General features: G+C 29.7%; 1 protein-coding gene across 4 annotated transcripts in view; it reads right to left on the reverse strand.

Moving 5' to 3' along the window:
* LOC126822477 (CLIP-associating protein 1) overlaps positions 1–23156 on the reverse strand; it is a 78936-nt gene that overhangs the window by 51930 nt on the left and 3850 nt on the right. For all 4 annotated transcript variants that reach the window (XM_050551398.2, XM_050551397.1, XM_050551395.2 and 1 more), the window contains exons 2-8: positions 15895–16175; positions 15479–15557; positions 14379–14482; positions 13962–14053; positions 13645–13720; positions 12591–12688; positions 11766–11836 (exon numbers count right to left, since the gene is read on the reverse strand). In XM_050551398.2, coding sequence (XP_050407355.1) covers positions 11766–11836; positions 12591–12688; positions 13645–13720; positions 13962–14053; positions 14379–14482; positions 15479–15557; positions 15895–16113 — 739 coding nt within the window. In that variant the 5' untranslated portion in view covers positions 16114–16175. The remainder of the gene's footprint in view (positions 1–11765; positions 11837–12590; positions 12689–13644; positions 13721–13961; positions 14054–14378; positions 14483–15478; positions 15558–15894; positions 16176–23156) is intronic.

Here is a 23156-nt window from a genome sequence, read left to right on the forward strand (position 1 = left end):
ATTAAGTTTCAAAGAAGTATTTTATTTCCTTCTGTTATGGGGAAATATGCAATGAGAGCTTAATGAAGTCAGTCAAAAGGCATAAAACTTTTTTTTTCTTAATTGTATGTTTTGAAGAAGTAAATTATTTGGGTTTAAAAGGGTTTTGACCAACTGACAAATGATGTACAATAGGGTAATTAATGGTATAATTTATAATTACTTTTTTTTCTGGGAAGACAAATTTGAAACAGATAGTTAGCTCATTACATTTTCTGGAATGTTTAAAGCTTTGTAGATTCCATCAGGTAAGTGACTTTGGACAGGTGTGTTATATGGATATATCGCCTGTATTGGACAAGGTAGCATATACAGGTAATTAATTAACTGATACACAGGTAAATTACCTGACCAGATGACAGGTACAATCTACTCGTCATGTAAATCACATGAGATATTCAATCATCAGAATACTTACAATATCAAAATATGTATGTTCATTGTTTTTCCTACAATTTTAAAATGGCTTTGATTATTGTTTTGTTTCAAGGCTTTGAACACAGTGACCATAACTTTAATTGGTATAGATATATTCAAAACTAAAATACTTCACTTTCTAGAAATATCCCCCCCATAAAAAAAAATGTCATCTGACCTAGAACTTAAGCTTGAAGAAAAATTTACATAATTTTTTTAACTTTTTGACACACTGTCTCCAAAAAGCAAAACAGACAAAAATTTGAATTTATTGAGTTTAAGTGGCTACTTCCCCTGGTATTTTAAAATCTTCACCTGTCTCTACCTCACAACTTAATAACAAATATCTCAGGGATATCTTCTGAATATTTGCAGAATATTATTGAAGATTAAAGGGATTGAACAACTGTCAGAAGATGGTTCACAAGTGGTAGAATGGCCAAATTTTTGACAAGATGTTTATAAGGTCGAGCCAGACGAGCTTAAAACGGACGGACACGATCTGACCAGTCAAGGTCAACAGGTAATTCAAAACAGTTATTCAAATAGAAGATATTTTAACAGGTTTTACAAAAGAAGCTCAGGTTGAAATTGTACATAAAGATTTCTTATATGCAATAAATTCAATCCTCCCCACCCCCCAAAAAGTTTGACAGTATTTTTAAGGTGGCTATGTTTTGATCCGTGAATGAGGTTTCACTACATAGTACATGTATGTGCTATTACAAAAAGGCCTGAACAGGCTAAGGTCTATATGCGTGTTTGATTCATAATTATTTTAATCATTCGCCTTACTTGCTAAAAATTCATTATCTATTAAATATAAATAATCTTTATCTGATTTTAAAAGTTTTAATTGTAATCAAGTTAATTTCTAATTAATTATTCTATGTTATGGTATTGATTTTCCCCTGATTAATCTCGTTAAGATTTAGGTAAACACAGAATATATTAAGTTATATTTAAGACATTGATAGTCAGCTACTATAAGTTTTAAACCTATTGACCTGTTTATATCTTCATAGTTACCTACACACCTGAATTATTTCATCCATATATTTAATTTAATTAATCTATTAATGTGGAAAATTTACACTTGTGACAAAATTCAGTAGTGCAGTCAAAAATTCATCTTCTTTCATACCAAAATAAGATGATAGAAAAACAATTATTTATGGGCAACAAATATCTAATTTAATTTTGGGGGCTTTATATCATAATTCTATACTTACTATAATCACAGAAATATCACCTGGTTACAAAATTAATTTTACATTTCAATAACTTCACATATATCACTCAATGCTTCAATTATAAGTGATCATTCACTCACAAGCTAATTTTTTACAAAATTTTTCACACTTCCATAAAATGAGAGACTTGAATCAAAAAATTCCAAAACACACAATCAGAATAAATTTCACCCACAGACTTTCACTGCCTTATTTCTTCCACAAAACATTAAACAGTTCTAATAGAAGATACCACTGAATATTTCAACCAGTGTAAACTAAATTGTCGACAAATAAACACTTCCAATTGAGATTTCAAATATTTTCACAATTTAAAATATTTGACGTAAATTTGTTTACACTATTAATTAAGAAACTTGTGCCGATCACACTGCCTGTGTTGAACGAAGATGTCACATCTCTGCTACTTCGACCATGTGGGTTTTTTTTTTTTTAGTTGGAATGTTCAGAGAAGGACAGTAACTCCAGCTAGGTATGTAATCAGGTATGATGGCAATAGTCCAATTAACAATAGTCTAGTGTGACAATATTTCTCAGGTTACTAGTAGGGTATATAACTTCAATAACTCACAGAAAAACATCATATACCACAGTAAAATATGACATTTACCACACTTTGTATTCATGATATATCATTACTTATTAACAGGTTTCCATCTATCTATATGGAAATAAACATTAAATATGTAATAATTCCCTGGGCAATATCAAGAATATATCACAGTCGAATATAGGTATGTGTATACAATAGTCACGGACCAGTCCATTTCACCTCTAGGGAATGGCTAACCCTATTGTAGAGGGATTTTTAAAACACCTGTGAATCATTTCCCTACCACATGGTTTTAAAACAACTAAACTAGACTAAAATTAAAACAATAAATCAAAATGTCGTAAAATAAGACATGCACTGATGAAATAATTTACCTTTTGAACCAAAATATGAATTTTTGATTGATAAATTGGTGACCTAAATTTAGCCCTTTCTTGTTTTAGTGGTGAAATACCTAGTCAACATTCCAAACCATAAAAAAACCGGTGATTGTTGCACAACTAGTTCTAATATAGTTACAGTATACAAACCACACTATAATTGTTGTTTTGTCTTATTTGTTATTGTCACTTTTAATTTGTTTTTTTTTAATAACATTATTTAATACTTTGTTTTCTATCCAAGATGAATTAGTGGCATTTTATTTATATCCAAGATGAATTAGTGGCATTCTATTTTTATTTTCATTGTTTGACAGTCACAACTCTTTTGAGCTATTCCACACAAGATTTCTTTATGATGTATTAAAAGATGTTCATGTCAAGATACTCTAACTTATCCAACAGAAACTGAAATATCTGAGGAATTCACATTATTTTTTATAATAAAAGAAGTATGAGAGCATCCAAAAGATATTTCAAAGTCATCAAGAACAATAACTGAGAGTAATTCTTTTAAATTGTTTAAAATCATTATGCTTCTTTGTCAAACGGACAGAAAACATTGTGCATAAATGACAATTAAGAAATGACCAATAATTTCATGTTGGCATATAAAAATGGATTAAAATATTTAAAAAAATTGAATAGTTGATAAAGCCCAGTCATATCATTATGTTATTTTCTCCAGCTTGTTAAAAAAACAGAGCCAGGTATATGTGTATAGTGAATGAGTCAAGTGTTTTGCTTTTATTTTTATGAACATGACTTAACGGTAATTATCATTACTCACTGTAGACCAGAATGGCATGTTTATTATACTAGACTGATCAAACTCTGATGTAGCAAACATGACTTTTCTCTCTCTATTTTATTGCAGACTGTCATATGTCATTTTATAAGTGTTAATGACATTCAAGGACATAAACTGTGTTAGAAGACAAATCACCTTTCTTTTTCTTGTTAATTTCAAAAGAAATCTAGCTTTCCATCTCCACAAATTACTTTTTTTTTTCATACAAAATGAGTTTGATATATTCCCAGGCCAATCTACATAGATGTATAAATATTTGATCAATACTGTAGTATGAAATGAATCACCTTGACAGAAATATCTTTTTTATTTTCCACCTGATAGATAATTATCTAATCATCTAGAAAACTTTTATGTTGAGTTGATTTCTGTTTTTATAGTTTGTTACCTTTAAATCAACATAAAATGCATATCCTTGATCACAAAAAACAATCACCATACTCTTTTAGATAAATTATTTTCTAAACTCAACTTGAGTGTTGCTTCTTAGAAAAAGTGTCAACACTTGGAAACTTTTTTCTGTCTTCTCCAAGATTTAATTCAAGGATATTCAAGACTAATCAAGGGGACTTAAGGTTTTCATCTGGTTGCGAGATACAAAACGGAAACATCAGATTGCCTTTGCCAACACTTTCTACAGCTTGTCAGGAACAGAAAAAGCATACAAGCACTGTTTGATTGGAATTGACAATGTGCACACACAAATTTCAAACTGGTCCAATGCAAGAACCGTGAAATGATTTGTCTAGGAAAATGATCAATATTAGTTCATCATACGAACATATGAACTAATTCATTATCTATCTAAATAAAAAATTATTTTTCAGGGCTATTTTAGCAACTATTTGTAAAATGTCATCAACTTTGATAAAAGCAATGAGGAAGATCATTCAACATTATATAAACATATCAAATTTCTTAATTCATTCAGTATTTTATTCAATATTTACTCAGATTTTTGATCATGAATTATAAAATATATGCTATCTTTTAACAATCATTATTTCATATCAATAGTTAAAGTGATTTTCGTGAATCATCAATATATATATTAAAATATAGGACAGTAACTTGATCATGTTTTAAGTGGTTCGCTCTTTTATTTAGATCATCAGAGCAAGGCAATGGTTTTAGGGACTACTGTAAGTGGGACTGTGTGTAGGCAAGTACGAATTGTTTACTAAGTTTCTTCACGACAACCTAACAATTCTATACTCAGCAATAATTAGTCTATCCATTGTTTGTTTATAAACTAAGGGGGGTTACTCCCCTAATTAATGTTCATTTATGATATTCACAAACACAAACCACATAATAGCAGACACAAACCATACAATGGCATAGGTAGCTAATTAATAACTTAGAAAGAAGTTTTTAAATAGAAAAAAAGTGAAATTGCATCAATATACAATATAAATTGTAAAATATTTGTCATAATATAAAAAATACTGTCATAAACAGTTAAATGGATTCTTTATTTTATAAGAAATTATTGAATTGGAGTCAATAAACGAAAAAAAAATTACCAATAATTTGATAAATCTATTTCTATTTATTCCAAAACCTCCCATTGGTAAAAAATCAAATTAATAAATAAACCTAATTCAGTAATTACTGAAAGATAAGATAAATAATAATAACAAATCACTAAATAAATACAAACTGGCTGTCAGCAATTACAATATTTTGATCTAAACATAAAAGATAAGCTTTGGTATATACATGGTAAATAATTAGTGATAATGAAATGCTAATGTTATTCATTAAAACCGTAAACAGAGCGTAATCAAATCAAGCCAGGGGGTCAACAAGACCAGGTCTATAATATATTTGCGTGTGATTTAAACCACAGCCAACTTACATGTAGTCACCAGTCCACAAGAGATTTTTGTATTTACCTTAACAGCTGATCAGAATAAAATTATCTCATTATATATATCTTTCACAAATAACAGATTTGGTCTTTCTCTGACCCCCTATTTAAGTACATTTTAGGTTACTTTTGAAGATTGTGATTTTAATCAAGATCTTTCAAAATGTTCAGTTCATGTATTTCTACAAAGTTACGATAACAGCAGTTTAGAATCAAGCTATGTAGCAATAATGTCAGATATAAGCGTACATGTACCATGTTTCTCAAAATTAGTCTTTATATTCCATAAGCTGAAAAAAATTGTTTTTAATTACATATAGATATTTTTAAAGTTTAGATTATTGATGCTAAAACTTTTACTGGCATTGTGTGTTTTCATTTACTTCACTATCAAATTTCTGACTAATGTTTTTGGGTAATGAAAATATTGACTAAGCATCTAGAGCAAGCCCTAAAAATGATATAAATAACCAGTCCAATCTTTATTCTCAATATAAAGACAGTAATATTTGTTTGGAATATATCTGGTATGAATCATTTAAGGCTTACATGGTCATTGTACCAACTAATTCAACCCACTTTAAAAGAAGGAAAAAATCTGTCAAAACTTGAAAACAAAACTCTTCTTTTTTAAGGAGCTAATTACCCATAAATTTTTTCTCAATGCAATAAAAACACACTGCATCAACCTTTTTTATGGTGACCTTTGACATAAGGTGACCCTCGACCAACATTTTAACACTTGACCCCACAATTAGTATATTGATGAAAGGGTAAACTGTGAGTGGATAGTGGGTTTTGTTGATGTTTTAGAATAATACCTGTCTTAATTAACGGTTTGTCAATAAGAAAGAAAGGTCAACATGTTTTGTCTTCTGTTGGATAAAAGACGAGATAAGTAGATAAGTTTGTTTAATAAAAGCCTACGAGTTGCGAATGAATAAACACCATTAGAAAGACAGAAAAGAACGCAAAAACATATCCAAGTCAGTTGACACCCATTGCTATTTCTGGAACAATAAATGATAAATGTAAAAGTGAATAAATGGCTATTTCATTTACTTATTTATATATTCATTAAGAGTCTAATGATATGCTTTGAAGGGAAAGTAAACTCGATTTTTGATAGAGGATCAATATCAATTGTTAAGTTTGTAAATGTATCATACCTATGTCGACGACAACAGATTGTTTACATGTTTTTACTTATATCAAATTAATCTGCCTCCAGCTATGATATATAATATCTACCATATTACTCTAGTATTGGTTATAACCTTCTATTGTTATATACACCCACAACAATCTTTAGTTTAATATCAGATTGTTTACATCAATAATAAACATCATCATGGACACCCCAACAGCTGATTCTTAATTACGATATAGTAATGAATTAAAACTGAATATGCTTAACAAAAATGACAATTTGTTGAAATATCTTTTGAAATACTCTTTATTAAGATATTTTGCATTAATGACTGTGTGTAGCCGATTTAAACTTATCTGTCAAAACTATATCTTGATTATTGACGGCAAAAAAACCAAAGGCCTTTGTACATGTTTGCGTGCATGTAAAAGAACTCTTGGTAGTTGGAATTTAATGGAAACCCTGCTATTTGGGCAATATTTCCTTCAAAGCAAACTGCATGACATTCACCTGTATTCATTTAGCCCAGTTGGTGCAGAAAAGTAGGAGGTTTAAACCCAATTTCACTTCATTTCATTTTTTGGGGGGTTACAGGTCTTCAAATCTTAGTACTTATTTTTAGTGAACATTTTTGTTTGTTTACACCTAAAAAACCAGCAACATTATACCTACATATGATGGCAGCTAACTGACAACTTTCTAGCTGTCAATCACTTCACATATCAAACACCTGTTTATTGAACTGTTTGATCTACATATAAACGAGAGGTAAATCAAATAAAACTTGTTAGTTTTTACCTCATCAAAGATAAAATAATAAGTTTGAGGACTGATTGGCTGGGCTTATAGGTAAGATAACTAGATTTTCAGATCACCTGGGCAATTTGATTTACCTACATGGCACTACACCTGATCCCCTTGTGATCTAATAGTACCTATATTACACCTTGAAACTTATGAATAAATTGCCTAAATTGAAATCAGATTATTTATTTATCACTTTAGTTTAAGACATCTCACTGATTTAGTAAACTTATCTTGAACAATTTTTCTCTAGAAACAAGAAACACAATACAAACAAAAAATGAATGAAAAGAATACTTCAATATCAATATTCATGATCTATTGCTATGAAATATTGAATGAGTTTATAATATATTTATTTAGTAAATAATATAACTTAGAACTATCTAGTAGGTACTGACTTAAGAAACCTAGTTTCATTCTTAGGTAAGGACTCTAGAAGAGCTGAAATACTAGACACGTTAATCAAGTTTTATCATCATAAGATGGAATTCTATAGGTGTAAATAATTTGTAGTTTACTATATATTTGTGTAAGGACTTAAGAAGTGTTCGAATTGTATAGAGTATATAAAGAGTATTTATTATCTAACATCAAACAGAGTAAATTACAACTTTGTACCTATCTATGTAATATTAGATATATTGTTGTAGTAAGAGCTGGTCTAATATTACAGATTACCTGATGAAAGGTGAACTAAGTAAAGATTTCCCTTTTACAAACACTTATTAAAACCCTTCATAACAGAAAAACAGTTGCTGGGACCTACAGGTACGAGGCTAAAGGAGATCTTCAGGGGTTTACACTTCCATCAAAATATTACATTCCCTAGCAAGGAACAAGCACCAACCACCAGTTTTATGTAGGATTGATTTTTCAGGGCAATAACTACTAAAATAGATCAACGAGTCTAAATTTCAATAGAATTTATTCTTATGATTCACAATCACTCCCAGTTTGAAAAATAAAATCTCATAATCTTGTAGAGAATTTACAAGGTTTCATTGACATGGTTACACTGACCTGTTGAATATTTACAAATTTTCAGTGACAGGGGTAGTAACTCTTGAGAAACATCCTTGTGCAACTCTGATTTTCATAGGGTTTCTCCTGAGGATTATCCAAACAATTCAAAAATATCCATAACCAGAAGAGCATTAATAAGAATTGTTTACCGACAGACATACAGGTGTGACATCAATATACTCCGTGAAATCTGGGTGTGTAAGTATGGGCAAATTAATGTTTTAAAAGTCAAATTACAGTATGTACACTATATAAGACTATAAATTTGAAAGTTTTACATGTTTGCATAGTCAGTAAACATAGCAAGGCAACATTTTTCTTAAATTTTGCCATAAAATTTAAACTACAAAGAGTTAAAGAATGAAATTTGGAAAAATCATTGTGTGGTCAACCACCCACCCACCTATCTCCTACTTACGCTACCTATCCTGTAAATATTAGTTGTATAAAACTAGGTGTAATATTTCTATATGACATAAAGATAACACAGTAAATAAAGAACACATGGACAATAGAATATTCCTCATTAATATTCATGGAGGTCTTCAGTTAAAGGGACAGAAAGAAATAAGTACAATTTCATACCTAATCTTTTATGATATGTGTACGTAAATGTTTAATATCAATTTATATCAGATACAGATAGGAGGAACATGTAACCTTGAAATACGACCACAAGCATCTTAATCTAAAATCAATATCAACAAAGCGATTTTTTAAAACTTTGGAATTCATTAAAGTTTCTTTTTATGTCATAATGAACAATTTAACCCAAAATCAGACATTTTTCGTAAAGTTTTATAAATTTGAATCTTAACAGGAGATAAATGTAATGAGGCATTTAAAATAAAAAAAAAATATGAATTGCAATAGGTATTCGCCTTAGTCCCAAATGAACAATACCACAAATTTTTAAAAATTCCATTGAGAGTGTTGCTTTGTATGTGGCTTGGATGCATACAAATCAACCCATAACTGATTTTCCTTTTTTTAAATTATGAATGCAGTTTGAAATAAAATCCAAGGACACAATGGCAACAATTGAATTCTCTAGATTTTATACCTTTTTATAAATTTCTATTGAAAAAATCACAATACAGAAAATATGTCAGCAAACTAGGCTATTTTTAATCACATCCACTTGAACTATATCATGTAACATAGATAATATCAAGAATGTAACATTATCCTCAATTTAACAGGAGATGATCTGAATTAAAAAGACCTCACGCTCTGTACATTCAGTGAAAATTGTCATTCAAATAGATACACAATTATTCAGTAAAACTTTTCAACATCATAACATAAAATTTGAACGGACAATACTTGGTTGCATTTTTTAAGTAGTGATAATGGGTTCTTTTTTTTTTTTTTTTTTAGAGCCTGTGCTGTAAGGTAAATCAAACAAAACGAGAAAAACATTAATGGAGCTAAATCACTAATATTTGGGACCTAGAAATTAACAAAAATGGGTCGCAACGCATATAATAATGTAATATGAATGTATATAAACTGATTTACATTCAATCATTTCTGTTTTTACTCTAATCTCTAATCAGTTATGTTCGGCGCAATACCATAGAAGTCTCAATCGAATGTCAATCTCTAGCGTCTGGTTATTCCGGTCTACACCGATAGTATTTATTATGCATGCTCTCCAGATAAGAATATGGCGTCATTGTTTGACATGACTTGTGGAATATGTCTAGCGGAATCCCTTGATATACATGGCCCTAGTGAAATGCATTATGGTACACGATTCATGTACCAATAGTAAAACGTTTATTTTGTCTTAAATATTGGATATCAGAAGCCCATCTTTCCCTGGTAAGATCACAAAATCAATGTTGATTTAAATTGACAAATAATTTGTGTTTTCAATGTCGAAGACTTTGGATGATATTGAATTAGAGACTTAGCTACTTTAAACTGTTGAATCTAGACCAAACCAATATATAGCAATACTTTTTTGTCAAGTATCGCAATATATTGCAATACACATCCCTATCGGAGGTCTCTATTCTACAGGAAAAATTACATGCTTGATCGAACAGATTATACCAAACTGTGCCTGTTACTGTTGGTACAAAACTATAGAAATGGCGACAGATTGAAGTATGGGATTAAAGTTGATCTATATATTAAACACACAGTGATACATTAAATATTTAGGCCTACTTCTTATCTATACTACTATGTTAATAGGAAAAGCCAATAGAACCAATTTAAAGGGCAATTCATTTGACACAATAACATGTCTCTACCACCATTATTATTTAATATCTGTAACTTAGATCTATTTTGATTGTCTAACAAATAAATGATGCCAATATCACACAATTAACATCAAAAGTCTCATAAAAACATCATATAAAACTAATGATTAAATCATAATTCACTGTTGATCCCAGGTCACAAAGTATTCCAAATATAACTCTTTTATTACATTAAATCATTTTGGATTACCTCAATACAATTCATATACTATTTATTAATATTAATGGTATTCTATGTCAATGTCTGTTTGAATAATAGATTTAAACTGGGTCAAATTCTCAATAAATATGCAATATGTAAGTTTATTGCATTATTTCATTGTTCAAAATATATTTGCATAATCTGTAAACACAGTCTATTAGTTTACAGCTAGGAAACATTGTAGAATATGTAAAAGAGAGAAAGGGGACTCTTGCTGTGTTTTCAAGTCGTGCCAAAAAGTGTATAAAGTAGAACACATTTTAACATTTGTTCAAGAGAAAATACAAGAATGGAATCAAACGTATTTATCTATCTTATTAAGAGTCTTAATCTTAGTTTACCATTTGAAACATTAATTCAGAATTAGAATATGTATTAATCTAAAATAACACAAAAATCAAAAAAAATTCATTTCACAAGAAAAATTAAAGAGGTACTTCCAACAAAATAGTATTTTATTCAGATAAGAATAAATGTAAAAGATTGCAAAGATGTGTTAGGTATAACTGTCAACAATGTAATGTATTTTTATGAGGTATTTTTTTATGTACAAAGAATGTTATGTGAAACTGTGACAAACTTTAAATGTATCAAATACATAGTTTACTGCATGTATAATGTTTGGTTAAATACAGTAGTACATTATTATTCCAGTGGTGATATTGTGTAATAGATGAACAAGAAAAAGGAACAATATCCTATACTAAACATGAATAAAACTAAGGTCTAAAACTAAAAAAAAAAATTTTATGAGGAAACACACTACTTGTTTTCCAGTCACAAGCATGCACACATCGACACCAACACACAACTGATCGTATCCTCTCAGTTGCGGTCAGTTGTTCTCAGTTGCGGGCTTAAGACACTGCTTCATTTTGCGATCTATTCTACTTAGTCAACTCAGTCCAAAATTAGTAAATTGAGATATTTCATATTTAAGCAGGAGATTGTACCTTTAATGAAGTAATTCAAACAACTAACCTATATCAGCTGTAGGTAACATATTTCCTGATGATTTTACTTCATCAAATCTTGTAAATAACTGTTTTAATCTAAAATATAGAAACATTCAAGTTATCTCCCTGTCAAAATTCGCAGCTTCCCAATTTCATCTTTCAAATTTTTAAGAACAACATGATATAACTGGTTAATTTAAGTTTAACAAACCTTTCCACCATACAATAAATCTCTGTAATGGTGACATTTTTTTGGGGGGAAAACAATATTACAAATTTTGGCCATGGGTCATAAGCCAAAAGTCACCACCATTATTATCACAGTGTTAAATGTCATGATTACTTTGGAAACCAACCAAACCTGACATAACAATGATTTGATGACATTCTGTGGTCTAGTTGTTCAAATATTACCAAGTTGCTCAGGTATATCCTGTGTTTAATCCGATTATATACATGTACATGTACTTCCTAAAACTTTTACAGGAAAATTATTTTAAAAATGTTTCGACAGGTTTTGCTTACAATAAAAGGCTCAATTATTTCAATAATATTTTGAGATTAATAACCAGAGGTGTGCACAAAAAATTGATTGTATCGATAATCACGAATGAAGTTTGACTGTCTTGATAATCATGAATGAAGTCTTGATAATCATGAGTTGCTACCAGTATCATAGGTAATAATATTGGCTATTGACATCGATATACGACAGGTATACGACATGTTGGCGATAATTCTGGAAACAGAAAGTAATTTCCTTGAAATTACAGATCAAAATGTGTTAAAGCAATTATTTCTTTAATTACCTAGTCTGTGAACTGAGTATCTTTTTAAGAGAAAGTCCTACCTTTGAGGTGGTATAGTTTTGCGACCTAGATCAATTCGAACTCGTTCTCCTACATGTCGATAAATCTCAGTCATTGTATTTATAGCTTCTTCTCGTACCTAGTAATATAAAAAAAAAACATGGTACTTATTCATTTTCAATACAAACAAGAGTTTAAGAAATTTGAATGAAAAATCTCACACGATAAGACTAAAGTCAGGAATTTTGTGAACACCTAATTTCAAAGTTTCATTTGCAATTTATTTAAATAATTACATAACATGTACTACAAGTTATAAGGTATACCATTAATACTTGAGCAGTGCCATTCCCTATAATCTAAACTGCTTCATTAGATTGTTTAGTATACAGGCATGTACACTTTCAATTCAGGTTGTATAAATATTCTACTTCCGTATTTATTCTACTTCTGGTATTATAGAATCAGAATTTTATTCTACTTCTGGTATTATAGAATTAGAATTTTATTAACAACCAAAACTTGTCTCATGTTTTTTTTAATATCTAATCTGTTACAAAACCATCAACTTGTGATTATTTTGAGTACATTGCAGATTGTTTATCTCAGAATGTTTGAATTCTCCAATAAGTCTTGCTGTAACTGTATCTATGATCCTGAAAGTTTTAGTCCTTAGTTATTTCAGAATAAAATCCAATATGATGATGAGTTAGTTGTATTTTACGTCCGCTTCCACCGAGGTGATATCGCAGACAATAAAATCCAATAAGAGAGCTTTTTTTTTTTTTTATAGCTCAAACCCTGTTTTTATGTCATCACGATCTGAAATAATTTTTAAATAAACTGGATTATGTTTGATGTGTGATGAATGGTCTATTTATTCAAGCGTTACATTTGGTGTGCACATAATGGATTCTGGGATAAACTTATAGAACAAAATTTTACACTGTTTAGTAAAAGTTCATCAATATGAACCCTACGGTAACCTCCCATGCAAACTGGTTAGATCAATATGTAATGGATACAATCAAAAGTGTTTGAGGCAAGTCAGCAAAGGGAGATAACTACAATGGCTATAGCCTATTTATAATTTACCTGTGCATTTTGATCTTCAAGAAGTTTACAGATGGAAGGAACTATTTTTGACAGCTGAAGGCTTCGAGCACCATATCTAAAATTCATTAAAAATAAAAATGATCATCTCATAAAGTAATCAACACTAAAAGCACCTCTGTTAGTAAAACATAATTAGACTAGGTAGTATCAGTGGGACACATGCATAAAACAGCACACAATAAGCCGAAGAGTTGAAACGACAAAGGAGTCTGTTGCATTATTGGACAGTTTCTTTTTTCTTCCTCTTTATTAACATTATATTAAAAATGTTAAGATGTTTTTTTTACGAAGCGTACCTGTTAATAGTAGCAGCTAAACAGATTAAACAACCTTCTCGTACATGCCATAACTTATGATTAAAGGCCGGCATCATACGCTCAAACACATACTGAAACATCAACAAACACATATTAATATCAATCAAATTATCCTTATAAAAATATTGTTACATGTACATGGTACTCAATTATGTTATTCAATACAATAAGACTTTGAAGACGGATGATTTTATTTTAAATTTATTTTTTATTAATAGCAGATCAATCAATCTGACACAAAATGACAGCTTTAAGTAAAACAAAAATAAGCATCAAAGACAATCTGTTAATAAATTAATTGTGTTAGGGAAAAATGAGATCATTTTTTCTCTAGCTAATTTTAAGCCAAGAAAAACAAAATTAATATATTTTTTTTAATATTTCACTATACATTACCTGTGGAGAAGAAGCTGGAAGCATTAATTTTAATAATAATTGTTGGGCTTGATCTCGGACCTGATCTTTGGCATCACCAAGACGATCTATACATGCTGGTAACACTGGAAAAATATAAACCTTATTTCACAAACATTCAGTTTAATTTGTCAGTAGATATGTAAAGATACTAAAGTACAAACCAACCACTTAAACATACATTATGCAAGAGCTAAATCTGCCTATTGCAGGTCTTTCTTTAGGCCTGAAATGTTATCTAAATTATTAATTAACATTAATAAACTCTTGATGTTATCGCCAGTCTGTGATATTTACTGGATTGTAATCCGATCTGCTGCTCAACGCTCACTGATGATTGGATCAATTTGACTGAAACTTTCAGAAAATTCCCTTTACATTATCTAGTTTTAAACTATTATAGTGAGAACTGCCAGCTCTTAATCTAATCTCCCATAATGTATCTTTAAGCTAAGCCACAAACATTTTTGGACTCAATAAAAGTTACAAAATATAATATTAGTAATTACAATCAAAGAAACTATAAATATCTGATAACTGATGTAATAAGTCAAAGGTGGTTATTAATATGATTATCAACACATGAATAAATAGAAAGATTTTAAAACCCTGGTCATAAATTTCATATTTTGAGAATTGAAACTGACACTTGTTGTGGGGTTTCAATTTGTTGTTGTTAATAGTTAATGCTTAATATGAATATTTCATTCCTACTTCCAGCAGACGATTTGGTGTATGGCACAACTATGTTTAAGTAGTGAAAATTGAGTATTTTTCTAACATGAACTTTATATCTCATGCCTAATATTTTTTTCTTATCGATTTATTGCTGTCAAATGGATCTTGCATGAGGGAAATATGCAAACAATTATCAGATCTATATACTATCCATAGATGTATGATAAGAATATGACAACAGGAAGAGTTTTCTCCCTTGAACTGAAATTGAATCTGGGAAGAACATTTTCTCACAAATGATAAAAGTTACAGGTACATGTTACTAAACAAATATACATAATTTGCCAAGATACTGAACACTGCCTTTGGAAATATTATTTTTGTCAGAAACATTGTTAAAATACCTGTAGAGACATGTGGTTTAAACTCTTCTCCCATACGGTCTACCATCAGACATAAAACTTCTAATCCATTTACAGAAATCTACAAAATATACAAAACATCATTGTCAACATCCAAGTTTTAGTTAAATAATTTATTTTTAAAATTCTTTAAAAAAATATAAAATAATTATTTAAAATGAAGACAAGAGATAGAAAGATGGAAAAGAAAATAAGAAAACAAAATGAGGTTATGTCAGGTTTTCAGAATTATACTAATCCAGGTCTTGGGTTAACAATAGGTTTTTTTTTTATGAAGAAAACCACCGATGCAGTATTTCATGACCAATATATCAACTGTGTATACTAATTATAATAATCATATTTCTTTTGTTTAATATGTGTATAACTGAAAATAAAATCTGAGATTGTAGATTTACCAGGTGATGAAGAATTACATCTGTACAAGGAACATTACTTGGACTGGATATTGGAGTTCGTGGACGACGTCGTAAGCTTCCTTGACGTTCTAGTCTACATTTATCCAGACCGAATTCCATCGATCCATGAGGGGACCGTAAGCTATCCTCATATTCGGATGATTTCTGTCTTTGAGTGAGTTTGAGTCGAGTTGGACTCGACCAGTTATTGTCAATCATTTTGATTATATTTAATTGTATCACAGAGTTTTTAAAAGTTCACAATGTTAGATAAAATCCTCCTGAAAAGAATGAACAATATCCACATTCAACAATAAACTAAGCATTAAAAGAAAATTAATATCCAAAATACCAATATGAAATGATATACATTTTTTGAAATTGTCACAATTCTATCAAAGAAACTGATGTAAAACCAAACGTACATGTACCCCCACAAATAACCTCCTTCAATCTCAATTAAAATTAAAACAATGAAAACAAAATGAAATTCAAGAAGTCCATAACAATAAAAGTATCAATTCTTAAAAAGACTTTCTCTTTCAACAATTCTTCTGTAAACAATGCACTCCTTCACACGACTTGTCAAAATTGCAAATCTAAAAACTTGAAGCAAATGTTTCAAATATTTGATTAAAACTGTCATGTGTACACATTGACTATTGATGCACCATGTCCATATTTACATAGCATCTTGTAAAAACATTTAAAACATTTCTAATTATTTCACTCTTCAAAATGAAGAAAGAACTCACAATAAATCAGCACAAGAACATTTGTAGTTTGATATACCTTTTTAAAAAAATATAAATACTCATCTCAATCAATGCATTCTATATCGAAACTTATACAATTTTATAAAACTTTCAGCTAAATCCAGTGGAAGTTGATACTTTAATAATCACTATATCTAATGTATGCACTTTCAGAAATTGAAGAAACTCAACTGTTAACTGTTTATAGAATTGAATGTATCATATTACCATCACATCCATATCTATACCTTGTACTTATTTATCTTATCAATAAGGTAATCTACATACCTTTACATGTAAATACAGGTAAATATCGGAATTAAAGTTCAGTTAAAGTCAATCACTCAACAATATAAATTACATGTCACATCAAAGTTTCTCCTTATAAAAATATCATCAACTTATGTAATTTATATCGATCTACAAATACATTAAAATATATATAATATAATCTGATTTCAAAGTAAAATGATACTGGTTTTCAAATCATGAAATCAAAATTATATTTATCTCTTTTGTCCAAACAATACCAACATCTTGATTCTGTTTATATGAATGTAAATGTACGCTGTTAACCTATATCAATATCTACAGGAATGTAATCTCAAATATGATATTCCACACACAGTTATCATTCCAACTACACAATACATCCAATAATTCTATGCAGATTCACTTGCTCTACATGAGTACAGGTACTTCACTATATTATTTGTATTTTTTTAGAAGGCCGGGCAGCATCTAATTTTCTTTAATTTCAAATTTAATACTAATGAATGAAGAAGACCCAATCTCATGTACATGTATGTTATCAACTGATGTACAGTTTCCTACTTTAACCTGTTTACAACAAGCTTCACAGTTTTTCTGTATGACCTAATTTCATCCCCTGTATGTCTTTCACCTGCAGCATTAATTAACACCCTATTATAATCTACCTTTCATACATATACCTGCAAAATACATCTAATTACACCTATTTACTCTTATATCACACTCAACCCTTAGGGCTTTAACCCCTTCTAGATAAACCATTTCAGTTTTCATATATATTAATCCCTTTGTCAAGTACATCACTTTATTGTCTAATGACCTATATATAACAGATACACCCTGGGAAATATCTTACTTTTACTTAACCCATTATGTTGAAATTTTCACTCGAATCCAAATAAAAACATTTAAGAAACACACCCTTTATTTAGAAATAGAAGGTTTTTAACAATTAAAATAAAAAATATTCAAGAAATGTACCACAATTAAACCATGATTAGAAATCAAATCAATTTAGTCTAAGAAATCAATAAAATCTAGAATTTTGGGGTTACTGGTACATGTAGTTCATTAATTTTTCAAGTTAATGTGCGTACTCTATGGCAGTCCAGTTAAAAATTTATAAGGCAGTCACACCATTACATGTCAACATGTTTATGACCTAAACATGTCAAGGAGGTAATCTCCCTATGTACATTTAATATTACTTACATTTAACTAATTAGATTAGGATTAACAAAACCATTTATAATAACATGATTCGATTATGGCATGAGAGACTCAAAGTACACGAAATTCTACAATATTTCAGGTGAAAGACTGATATAAATTTTGATGGCTCAATGTATTTCATTCTGTAATCGATAACAAGAATTCTCCCCACTTGCTGAGGTTGAATAGCAATATTAATTTAAAGATCTGCACTATCATGACTAATAATATCATTCTAAAGCATCCTGTAAACATAGGCCTCACAAACAACAGATCTTTATTAATAAAGTTTGCATTCTAAAAAAGTTAAATAAAGTTTAACCCTGGTTATTTCAGTATTTGTTAGTTATCATCTCCTGACCCTGCTGTAAATTTTCAGGCAAGAATACATCTCTCTATCAATCTGTGGAGGTAGTGATCAGCAATGCCTTGGTAATATATTGGTTTTAATAAATCTCTATTTCTTGTCAGATATCAACTGCTTACAATTTGTAAAGGTGAGAAAAACAATTAAACTTTATGACAGAAGTGAAATAAAAGCTGTGAAAACACTTATGGATGTTCCAGTTTTATCCTTTCCATCAAGTTCTTCCATTCCACAGTGCACTCAAAAACAGAGAGAGGGACATATGCATGGGGTATGGAGTTACATGTCCATTCAACACAAACTAGGTCAATTCAATGAGATATCTTTAGTTCAATGACTTGCTTGTTTTAACAGTGTAAAATCACCACAGGCACCACATGGTTAGGCAGACAACCCTACCCCTTCTCACATACAAACCTATATAGAAACCACAAAACTTGACACAGTGACATATCTCATTAACTAAAACACACTCAATGGAACCCTCAGACACTCACAAAGTAAAAGATGACTTGAACAGTTTGAACTATGAACTTTTAAAAAATCATTTTATCTCTATCTGAAACTAATGATACTTCAACTCAAAACCTTCCAAATGAATGATCATTGGTTTCCCTTTCCAATAAAATGGTAAGCCAATGGTACAGACAGTAAAGGTATGTGATGATTGCAAATTGATTTATTTTAAGATGAGTTTGGTGTAAAATCTACATGGAGTGAGATTAAGTTGACCTGGTTCAACTACCAGGTAAAATCAATAAATCTATCAATACAGGTAATAAATAATAATCATCACTGCACCATTAATATGTCATCTTCATCATTTACAACATCAGACAGTCTTAATACCAACAGTTTTATAAATACCACAATTTAATATAGTCTGCTTTTCACCAACCATACACACTGACTATATACAATAATATAAATCAGTATCAAAACTTAAAGATACATTATAGGAGATTAGATAAAGAGCTGGTAGTTCTCACTATAATAGTTAAAAACTAGATAATGTAAAGGGGATTTGCTGAAAATTTCAGTCAAATTGATCTACTTTGAACCGAGAATTTAGCGATTGAATTTTTGGCCTAGCCTCGATCATCATTACGAAAGTCGGTACGATAAAAAACATAGTCTCGATTATCCATTTTTTGATTTAATCAGAAGCAGCAGACGGGGTTCTAATCCAGTATATATCGCAGGCTAGCGATGCCATCGGGAGTTGATTTAATGGTCTGGATAAGTTAATTAATGTCTAATGAATAATTTAGGTAACATTTTAGGCCTAAAGAAAGACCTGCAATTGGCAGATTTAGCTCTTGCATAATGTATGTTTAATCCCAACATGCCAAAAAGTTTAAAACTATACGCAGGCAAAAGTACTTGGTCATCTTCATTATACATTGATTTCTTATATATTGATTTCACATCGTCATCTGACATGACTTGTGGAATATGTCTAGCCTCATTCTTCAAGTCCCTTGTTACAAATGGTACCGAAACACATTCTGGTACACGACAGTATAATGTTTATTTTGTCTTAAATATTGGATATCAGAAGCTGATAATTTCTCGGTAACATAACAACATCAATGCTGATTTAAATTGACCAGTAAGTCGCGTTTTCTATGTCGAAGACTGTAGGTGATATTGAGTTAAAGATTTAGCTACTTCAAATAATAGCACTCGAAGGCCAAGTCAAAGACTTTTTGTTTCAAACTGTTTTATGGTTATGACTAAAAGTACAGGACAATTAACTACTGACCACCTATTATTGATCCTATATTTTTCTGGATAGTTTATAAATAATATTAACTTTATGTTATTGTTACACAGATCATTTTGATGAATTATGTCAGTTTATTCTCTCAGGCTAAATAATTTACACTAATATTAACTTCTATATTTATCCAGTACATACAGATCTATGTTTCTCTTCCAAGGTTAATCCTTGTACATTTTCAGGTTGCCTATAGTTTGTTCATCTTCAATTTAAAAGGAGGGAAACAAAAAAACAATAACAACCAAAGACTGAAAGCACCACCTTACTGACCATTTAAATATTAACATGCCTATACTGTTCAAAGCACACATATTTTTTATTTTCAAGACATTTTTCTTTTCAATAATTTAAATGTGGATTTATTTTTAAATTTTCATAAATCTTTTATGCTTTTTGAGAGAATTCATTTGTGATAAATTCTGTAGTAAATTAAATGTTTCTAATATAAATAGCAGTAGTAATGACCACATTAATAATAACTTATATAATAATTAGGTTTAATAATTTACACTGATGAAATAATATGATATATATTTAGCTTGTATTATGTAAGATATAAGTAACGTATGATAAGAAATAAATTTATGTATTTCATGAAATGTAAAGGGTGACATATACATTAAAGTCTCATAGCGTCATTTTAGCGCCATATGAATCCCTATTGTGAAAGATTAATTTCTAATAAGAATATCGGTCCAAAGCATGTATAACTCAATGCAGTATTTACAAAGATATGTTGAACTGAAGTGAACTTCATTGATCTATGCTGCTCTCTATGTAATAAGCCCACCGTTATTTTGTTGTGAGCAAACAGAATTAAATAGTCTGTTTTAAATCAGATTAAATCCAAGTCGGGAGATCATTTCTTGTTCGTATTTTGATTGTGATTTCTTAATTAAATGAACGTTAAATAATCATAGTACATAGTAGTGTGGATTAATCTCTGAAAAATTCGATATTTTAGCAAAAATGCTAATGGCGCATCATTACCGAAAAGGAAAAGTAGGGCCAGGTTCAAATAGGGAGAAGTATTTAAAGTGGTGTCTCTGATAATAAAATTCGACCATGATTGACATTTATAGGATATGATAATTTCCATCTAATTCTTTAAGACTGTCTCAAAATATGAAACCATCAAAGTGAATATGTTTTATGATCCAAAAGATATATATTTTTATGCATCTTTATTTTTAATACAGGATATGGCCATGTAATTATCAAACAAAGAATGCATGTGCTAATTATTTAACAGTAAGTCATTAGCGAAGATTGGAGATACAATTAACAGATTTGACAATGGTTTATTCTGAACTCGAAGTGATACATGTATGATCAAATAAATGAATTTTTGCAATGGTAAATTTGACCTACACACGTAAATGGGAAGATGATTTTCCAATATAACAATGTAGCATTTCTTTCAAAATATCTCATCAAACAAATCTTTTACCAGTTTCTAAGGACCAATTTCCACAAATCGGTTAAAGCAATAATTTGTAAAACCTTGTACCTACTACCGATAGTAGAGAACATTTATCAATTAAACAGATAATTCAAACAACCTATTTTCTTCACCTTGACATCAACTAGAATATATATTTCCTAGGTTACCACCTTTTTTTCTGGACATTATGTATTTTTGATCTTATGACAACTGCGCTTTTATTGACCTTCAGTGATAACAACATAGTTTTGCATTAATGCAGTGCCCTGTAAGAAAAACTTTGATAAAGTAGACATACCAACTTTTAAAAATAACACTCAGTGAAAAAAGTTTAGATCAACAAAACTATCACACCCAGACATAAGGCACCTGTGACAGACATTGTCAGACACTAATTATTACATAACATGTTTGTTATTATAATTCAACTAATTCCTGAAGAAACAATATCAGAATTAACTGAGCAATCAATCTTGTTTCCAATTACTTCTCTAAAAACTGAAACATTAAGAAAAGTAAATAATAAAAGAGCCTCGATGTCCGGATGTTATCCCACAATCTTAGACGGAAACATGGAAAGTAGGTCATCTTATTCAAGTAATCCTAATAATCCCTTTCAACAAGCTTAAGACATGATAATCCCTCAAAATCAACACACAGTATCAGATATTGGAGTAAACATGGCTTACAATATAGTGATGTTATTTCTGGTAAGAGTTGATCATATTATGGTGTTTACTCACTATTGCATTCAATAAACAAATACTATTTATCATTCATATAATTCCACCTTTTCCTATATGGCATTAATAAACTGTATACTGTGTAGCCCTTTGCTTATCATTTTTATCTTACAATTTATTCTTTCAATAGTTGATAGGCAATCTCATGAACCCTGCAATATTTCATTTGGTTGAAACTTTCAAATTCAATAGTATTGGTGGTAGTTGTAAACATGTCTATATTCCCATATGAAAATTCAACATATTTACATCAGTCACATGATGTTATAATTATCCTATAAAATATACAATATGTATCTGACCTTAGTCATTTTTTCACATCCTACTAAGAAAAGAAACTTATTATATAGTTCTTCTAAACAATGTCACACATTTCTTTATTCTTGTTTCTCTACACTTATTAATCCTAACAAATCTTGTAAAAGGCTTAAAATAGAAGAAAGAAAACTCCCCTATTTTAACACATAACTGGATCTTCTCCAATAACAAGTTTAATCAAATAACTTTTTACTAACAATACCATAAACCCTGATACTGTAAAACATTGTTGATAGACATATAAAATAAAGATTTTTTTTAAAAATTTAATCGCGAATACCTGATACAATTTGCTGTATAAAAGAAATTCCTAAAACAAAAATAGAATGGTACTCTATCCAAACTTTGAACTGTCCCACTATATCCA

This window comes from Patella vulgata, chromosome 5, assembly GCF_932274485.2.
Source record: "Patella vulgata chromosome 5, xgPatVulg1.2, whole genome shotgun sequence".
In the NCBI taxonomy this organism is placed as follows: Eukaryota; Metazoa; Mollusca; class Gastropoda; family Patellidae; genus Patella; species Patella vulgata.